The following is an 8,324-nucleotide window of genomic DNA, read 5'->3' as shown; positions in this document are numbered from 1 at the left end:
AGGGTGTCTGTGTGTCGTACTTTACCAGTTTTCTACGTGTTTTCGCCTCAGAAATTCAATTAGTTCAACAGCTTACTTGCACCACATGGAGGGTCTGGGTATAGGTGGTTCGAAAACCTTTCTGCCGAAAGGTTTGATAATTGATTTGATTTGATTTGATAATTGATTTGAGAAAATAATTTGATATTCTGGGTGTGCCAATAATGAAAACATAGAACTGATAGATTGTCAATCCTTTGTGTGGTTTCAGTTCTGTATACTGATTTGTTAATATTAAGTAGTAAGCTGTTAGTTCAACAGCTTACTTGCATTACGTGGAGGGTCTGGGTATAGGTGGTTCGAAAACCTTTCTGCCGAAACTACGTCTGACGCGGGTTCTTCTGCGGCACAGGACCCTTAACGCTTTCGCATTAAAATAATTTGATTTTCTGGGTGTGCCAATAATGAAAACACAGAACTGATAAGTTGTCAATCCTTTGTGTGGTTTCAGTTCTGCATACTGATTTGTTAATATTACGTTGATGTCCTTTGTGTATACAGTAGCAATATGATCGCAAGAATATAATTGTTAGAAGTAGCGCCTTTGTGTTTGCGCATATGCACATTTTTCGTCCTTGTCTAGTGCGGGCTTTTAAAGCTTAAAAAAAATCTGAAAATCCCCACATATGGTTGTCATAAAACAAGTGGTTTGACCCATCGTATTCTTGAGTAAAAGCTACCGCTTGCGAGTCAAAGAAAGAAATAATTGCTTTCTCTGAAGCCACCGCTCTTCTTTTACCACAAATGTCAATGTTGAGAACTTCAAATTACGTTCTGGCGTTTTACGCGTGAAGACCCCAATCTGATTATGAGGCACGTCGTAGTGGGCGACCACGGAAATTTTGACCAATTGGGCTTATTAATGTGCATCTAAGGCACAGTACACGGACGTTTTTGCATGTCATCCTCATTGAAATGCAGCCGCCGTGGCCAGGACTCGATCCCGCGACCTCGTGCTTCGCAGCGCAAAGCCATAGCCGCTAAGCAACCAATACTGGTTAGTTCATTTATGTCGTCTTGTCTGTTCTTCTTCTGGCTTCCAGAGTTCGCCGCCCGACGCGAACGTGGACAACGTTGTGCCCGCATTTCTAGACGCCATCTACCACATCAAGAACGCCGGGGAGGTCATTGGTAATTTCCGGAAGGCTACTACGCCATCCGACAACGGTAAGTCACAAAGTCACTGTAACTGCAACTTCGACTGCAAGAGAGAAAAAAAGAAAAGCAGTCGACCTTGTTTCTACGGCCGATTCGCGCACCGGATAACCATGCTCGTTATGATAATTATACCGAAGTTTAATTTGTACTTATGAATTCAACACTGATAAGTGAGTTTTGCAGAAATCTGCCAAGGTGGATGAAGTTTTCAAAGAAGCCGCCGTGGTTGCTTAGTTTCCAGGTTGCAGCCCTCACCTTAGAAAAGGTGAGGGCTGCTAAGCGCGAGGACGCGGGATCGAATCCCGGCCACGATGGCCGCATTTCGATGGGAGCAAAATGCGAAAACAACCGTGTACTTGGATTAAGGTGCACGTTAAAGAACCACAGGTGGTCTAAATTTCTGGAGTCCCCCACTACGGCGTGCCTAATCACCAGATCGTGGTTTTGGCACGTAAAAGGCCATGATTTTTCAGAAGTTAAGCTCTCTTGGAGCTCTCTTGGACTTTGATGACCATGTCTGTCGTGACGCGGCTCCTTAACGCGTAACCCCGTTGTTATTGTTGTTACCCCCCTCTGTCTTCCTTCCCTTTCCCCACTTTTCCTCTCCTTAAGTCACGCACGTATAAACACGCCTGCGCCAAACGATAAACGTTCTTGCGGCCGCTCGTGCCGCGGCATCAACAGGTACGGCTGCCGAGTAGCCGGCAAGAAAGAATGACCCGCATGCCGTGTGCTTCCTCTTGAGACCCGAATACAGCTATGGATGTAATCGCGCTCTTCAAGCTGGTCTTTTTGTTGTCAACTTGTATGTTACGAACGTGAAGAAAATTTTTTTTAAATTTAAGTACTGCGGTTAGTACGCCCAAAGTTGCCTCTTCGTGAATGTGCGTGGAAGACCATATCTGCACGTTTGCTCAGGTGAAAACTGCATTCCGTTGCCTAAACGCACAGACAAATATGAAACTAAGCGTACAGTACAGACAAGCATAGGCGCCGACTACGTGGGCTCTCCAGAGGACGAGCGCCCTCCGGAAATTTTCCGGCAGGGAGCTAAGGCAGCCTCCCCCCCTCCCCCTTAGGCGATGCTAAAGCCCCTTAAAGTGTCGTTACCAGAGTTCTGTTAACCACATCATTTGAGGTTCCTTTTGAGTTGCATATACTTTTTAAGTTAACATTTTGTTGTTGCTAAAAGCGTATTGCACTATTGTTGGCGCAAACCTGCATGGCTTTTAATTCATACTTTCGCTTTATTTCTCCAAATCCTCACAAACGCAGGACAAGCGCATTAGAAGCACCAGCAGCAGCTATCTCATGCGCATTTTTTCACTCCACCATTTTTTGTTAAATTTCCACTGTGAACATCATGCATGGACACAATATGTTTAAATATATACATAGGACAAAGATTATTATGCATTTAAAGAGAAGGAGGTAGACAAATAACAATTATTTCTAATGGTATGCATAGCCTATGCCTAGGGAATGAAGATGTTGCTGTATGTTCGCCTCGCTTCAAATTGCATGCGTGCCTTCTTGACCCTGAAAAAATAAAGCCTGAAGATTTCAGTGACCCCTTCGGCAGAGTCACTTATCAAAGTCGTGTGAAATGCACGTAAATATGTATCTCAGTATTGCTTCTCTTTCCAGTAGGCAATGCAAACGACTCACGAAAAAAAAGGCTCTTCTAAGAAATTGCAACATTTATTAAGGATGAAAACATTGCCGCTTGCGTCCGCAGAGGTCATAAACACATATGATTCACTCAGTAACTGAAGTAAGACGAAGCCAGATTCCCTCCAAATAAGAATCTATAGCAGACATGCGCAGCAGCGCTTATATCCGGACTCATAGTAGAAAAAAGAAGAGCTGCAGTTTCACCGGAAAGGCAATCAGTATTAGTGATCGTGAGGCATAAGAAAATTCTCCGAAGCCAACAATTCTTGGAGGTCACACGAAGTTTCTTCAAAGCGCAACTGTTATCAAAGGTAACCTAAATATACGGGCGTCCATCTTCTCTGCTCAAATTAAAGGAAACTTTGCATGTGACAACACCTATGTAGTCTATACCTTCTCGAATGTACTACCTGTAATCAACAGCATATTAGTCAGCCAGAGGCACCTTTCAGGTTACGATTTAATAACCACAGATCACACGCAAAATCTCTATTGAACGTTCCCATATCCAAGCATGTCAACCTTCCCAGCCGCTCTTTGAATGACCTAAAAGTGGCCATATTGTAATCAGGCTTTCGCCCACACCACCACCGGGAAACTCGTGAGTCCTCCCTTATTTATAAGTTTAATACCACCGCCTCGGGTATTAATGAAAGCACCGGGCAAATCGTGTAACTTGCCTTCTGATTAGAACGTTGGGTTTATAGCCGAAAGGAAATACCTTGTAATCTAACCACTACGCATGTAAAACGGTTTCGCTTCGTGCTGACATGTCCGCATTTCCTTTTTTTTTTCACTCTGGCGCTGCTATTATGTCGAATGCTCCATTCACACGGCAGGTCCGTGGTAGAGTGGTGTATTGTTTTTTTGATCTTATATGATAACGGTCCTTCGACACTGGGTAAACCGCTGCCTTAGGGGCGGCTCATCGCAGCCACACACATTTTTTCTCCTTCCGCCACCGTAAAAAGTACGCTTTTTTCCCCCTTTGACAGTGAAGCTGTCAGCCTCAAGTTGGTCGGGATTTTTAAATCTGTGCTCACAAAAGAAAGAACAAAGAAAAAAACAGACCTCGAATGGCAGCTAGAAAAGGGGCTTGTGTTTGAGTTTTCGCATAACAAAACTACGTTTCCTCGTACATATACGAATAACAATTAGAACATCGTGTCTGGAGCTTGTGTACAAGTAGCACTTTGGGCATATTTTTTTGGCTAATTTCAGTTTTAAACATCGATTTAGTATAATAATGCCCGTGCACTTGGCGGATGGCCTAGATTCATGAGGATGCATGCTGAACTTGTGGGGCGTCCTGCATGAACATTTCATAACGAAAATAATAACGCATTTAAGAACGCGTTTTTAAACGTTCTATAGGCAATGCCTAGTCCGCACATCAACACGTTCTTAAATTTGTTACTATTTTCGTTATTAAATGCCGGTGCAAGCCGCTCCTGGAGACGTGCGGGCGTGCCATACGTAAAATGAGGCTAACAAGCCGCAAGACATTCGCTGTATGTCCAGTTTCACAGGGTGTAATGGAGGCGGATTTTTTTTCGTTCTCTACCCCGATACGCGGTCTTTATGTTCATTATACTTTTCTTATGGTACTAGTTTCCGATTCATATATATTACACGTAATTAACACGAATAAATAATCGAGAAGCGCATAACGTTTCGCTCTCAAGATTCTGTCCCTGACGTTACCTCCACAGGCATCATGGCCGTGGCATTGAACTTCGCCGGCTGCCCGCCTTGAACTTAAGAGTGTCACCTGTAAAAACGCCGATATAGTCCTGTGTTTCCCCAAGTGCCAGGCAGCAGCGGCCGGTGAAATCGGCCGCACCAGTATGGCCTAAAATTGGCCCCCCTGTGTAGTTCGCCGCGTTGAACGTGAGCCAGCAGCAGCGCGGTGTCCAACCATTGCCGCGACACACGCTTGCATGGGTGCGGTGAGCGAGCATTTTTGTATTTGGCGAAGGCGCTAAGTCAGCACACTTACTTCAGTGCACTCGAACTGTGGGCCTGAGCACGCTGCCAGCCGGCCGAGCTAGGGAACGTGCTCTAACGGCTCTGGCGTGTGATAAGACATGTTCTATTCACGCGCCAGCCGCACCGAAGCCCGCCGAGCACCACCGGTCACGCTGACTGCGCCGAACGCTAGCGTTGAATTTTCGCTTGGCCTACGCAACTCAGTTGCGCGTTGCGCGTGTTCGCGTTACGCCGGGCTATACGCGCGTCTCTTGAACGTAAACGCGCAGTTATAGGGATTGGCACCTCTTGGCCATTGGATCTGCTGGGCGACTTGTTCTACACGTGCCCGCTGCTGGAGCTCGGACGCGAACTTTCGGCCAGGCAGCGGAACCAGGTCTTCGGCTACGTGTTCGACCACAAGGCCAGCTTCGCGCTGTTCAACGACACGGAGGGGGCGGCACGCTTCTCGGACCTGGACTTTGTCTTCGGCCACCCCTTGGAAGGGTCGCGACCGGCCACCGCCCAAGAGCAGGACCTTAGCCGAAGAATGATCGGCATATGGTCCACGTTCGCCAAGACGGGGTATGGTCCACATTATATAAAGACTGACTGACCGTCACGCTCTAGAACGATTCCCCCCCCCCCAAATAGTCTACTTCGGCCCAAGAAAGCAGATGCTAGCCCGCACCATTAGCGACATTAGCTGCGGGCGCTGATTTCGGAGGCTATATACTGAAACTGCAGGGTAGTTCTTGACGAGCGTAGCGTCTTTTACAACGCAGCTGCTCTAAGGCACCCGTTCCTTCGGCGAGTGTCAGCGTCCTACGTCGTAACCGAGCGAACGAGCACGGTGAAATCCGAGAGCGAACGCTGAGCGCAGCAGGAGGTGAAAGAGGGGGATAGCGCAGAGAGCGGAAGGAGGAAAGCGCAGGAGGAGGGTGCAGCGGAACCATGAGACGGAAAGCGGTGGAGGGGAGGGTATGGCGAAAGCGTGTGAAGAAAAGCGTAGTGCCGCAAACAACGGACTTTGCTGCGACGATGGCTGCAAAATGGCGTCAGAGTAGCGCGCGTCGTCTTTATGGAAACGAAACCTGCAAGAATCGAAATCAGGGCGAGTTTGCAAGAGTTCATATTTGAGTTAGATCGCAAAGAGCACAAGGAACGTGTCGCGTTCGCCTTTTCTGCTCTCCCTTTCTTGTGTCCTTGTGGTTTGAGCGTTCTAAGTCAAATATGAAACAAAGCGCTGCGTGAGCGAAGGCCTGTCTGCTGCAGCTGCTGTGAATCTCGCCCGCGCATCGCGATTAGCGATGCAGTCGCGTTATACACGACGCTTCACTTGACACGTGCGGCACGAGGCGGATTGTCCGCGCCTGCCAATATATTGCGAAATGAAAATACGTATACAGCTGCGCTCAAATCCGCATTGGGGAGTATCGCAAGCGTCGGTGAACATTTTCAGTTGAGGGGCGGCGCTGCGTTTATTCTGGTCGTTATGAGCCCATATACAGGGTCTCCAGACTATCATGCAGCGCCATGATTATTTAAAACTAAATGCCACGTAGCTGGATGGAACCAAGGTAATGTCGTTCACCGTCGCTTGGAGATACTGAGAGCATTCTTTTTGCATTCGACCTAATTACATAATTAGTCTTAGTTAATGAACTTCTCAAATATTAGATGAAAAGTGTCAATTAGAAGATTGCAGAGCGATATGAAGAACTCCCATACCGCTTTCTGTTGCTCAATACGTGCTACGTAAGTGTTTTTCGGAGCGCGAAAGAAGCCCGCGAGTGCACGCAACATTGCCGTGCGACTGGTCGCTCGAGGCAACTAAAGGGGGTGTGGCTGCGGCGGACACGATCGCCAACCGAAAAGGCTATTTAGTTCAGAAAAAGCATTTAGTTGCTGTGGATTGAGCCCACAACAACTGAATGTCGTAAAAACTGGCGAAATACAACGCAGCTGCAATGCAATGTGTGCGCGTATCGACGCTACGGGGTGCGTATCTCGCATCGCGGGCCTTTTCGTGCGCTTGGACACCTGTATAGGGCATGTTTCCGCAGCAGCAGCCAGCAAGCGCTGGCGTGGCGCAGTGGTAGAGTCGCTGACTGCCGCGAGTTCGACACCAATGGGGCTACGTATTTTTTCTCATTCCTGGCGATAGCTGCGACGGACACCTGCGATGGCGGCGGCGGTGGACAACATCGTCAAACGAAACAGCTATTGGATTAAGATCATAACAGTTTACGCGATAACGCACTCGAATTCTACTGGATAATACCTTTGTTTCAAGAAAAATGCGCCGATTGGCTATAAAAAGTAAAGACGTGCACAATTAACAATGTTACCGCATGTACACAGTGTAGGCACGAGGTCTGTTGGTGTCTCAAACGAATGTTTCTTTAGCTCCTCGAAACAGATGCTAGGCTACCATATAGCCGATGGTTCTCGCAAATGTTCGAAAAATGATCCGTTAACAAAGTCCTTCACTCGTACAAGCATTTGTCAACTGCCTCGTGCTTTTCTGCTGCGCGTCGTGGCTATCTCTTGCGAATATCACCACCAGCACGTGTGCGAAATGGAGATACAAGAGCGTTAGGTACAACAATGCATTTCTTTGCGGTGTTCGCCGATTCATGGCGGCGATTTCGGGCTCATCAGTCATGGTACAAGTCATGCACGCGTTTGTCGTATGAGTACGACGTGCCCAACGTTTCTCACGAAAGGGCGACATTACTAAAGTTAATTGCAACAGAAAAGAGCGCAGCATATTACGTTGCGTGACGACACATTGGGAGAACTTAGAAAAAGCGCGGGCACCATATATACAGACATCTACAAAACTGAGAAACATGTTTGTATTACTAGTGAAGAAACTTTCTGGCGTTCTATCAGCAAAATTCTTTATCGACATAAGTATTCACCTGGGCTTTCCGGGAATGCGGTACAAAAGTGTTATCTTTAGGGCGTAGCTTCTAACGCTCACATATTGACATACGCACAGCGGCCTTTTTATAGCTTCTACAGGTTTCTTTTTTTTGTTTTTTTTTTACCCTGCATTCTGTTCCAGGAATTTACCGTCCGTGCATGGAAAGCCGTGGACAAGCTACACAGATGACGGAAACGATATACAAGTGCGCATCGGGCTCACAACACTGGAAGTAAGCCCATAAGTCGCACGCCTTTCATGGCATCTTTGAGTTGTCATTTCGTAGAGCTCCACTGACACTCTCATGTGGTGTACGAAAACCTCCGATATGTATTGCTAGAGCAACAAGGGCTGTAACAGTGATACTAAGCACGAAGTCTGGATCCCGACCTTTTTGTTGTTGATTAATAATTACCCTAAACCGAATGAAAGTTTGGATGTTTGGAGTTCTCTGCAGGATCCTTGCTCATTGTGGCACAGGTGTCACGGGAAGCTTCGCATATATCGTATGTTAATTTCAACATGACGTCAAAGTAGACTTGTTTTGCATGAG

General features: G+C 47.0%; 1 protein-coding gene across 2 annotated transcripts in view; it reads left to right on the top strand.

Annotated features, from left to right (window-relative positions):
- LOC135912132 (acetylcholinesterase-like) overlaps positions 1 to 8,324 on the top strand; it is a 55,029-nt gene that overhangs the window by 42,502 nt on the left and 4,203 nt on the right. Inside the window, exons 11-13 of one of the 2 annotated variants that reach the window (XM_065444521.1) lie at positions 1,083 to 1,206; positions 5,130 to 5,424; positions 7,913 to 8,003. In XM_065444521.1, coding sequence (XP_065300593.1) covers positions 1,083 to 1,206; positions 5,130 to 5,424; positions 7,913 to 8,003 — 510 coding nt within the window. The remainder of the gene's footprint in view (positions 1 to 1,082; positions 1,207 to 5,129; positions 5,425 to 7,912; positions 8,004 to 8,324) is intronic. The other variant, XM_070528127.1, reaches the window with a different exon arrangement.

The sequence above is a fragment of the Dermacentor albipictus genome, chromosome 10 (genome assembly GCF_038994185.2).
Source record: "Dermacentor albipictus isolate Rhodes 1998 colony chromosome 10, USDA_Dalb.pri_finalv2, whole genome shotgun sequence".
Lineage (NCBI taxonomy): Eukaryota > Metazoa > Arthropoda > Arachnida > Ixodida > Ixodidae > Dermacentor > Dermacentor albipictus.
This window is presented reverse-complemented; position numbering and strand designations above follow the sequence as displayed.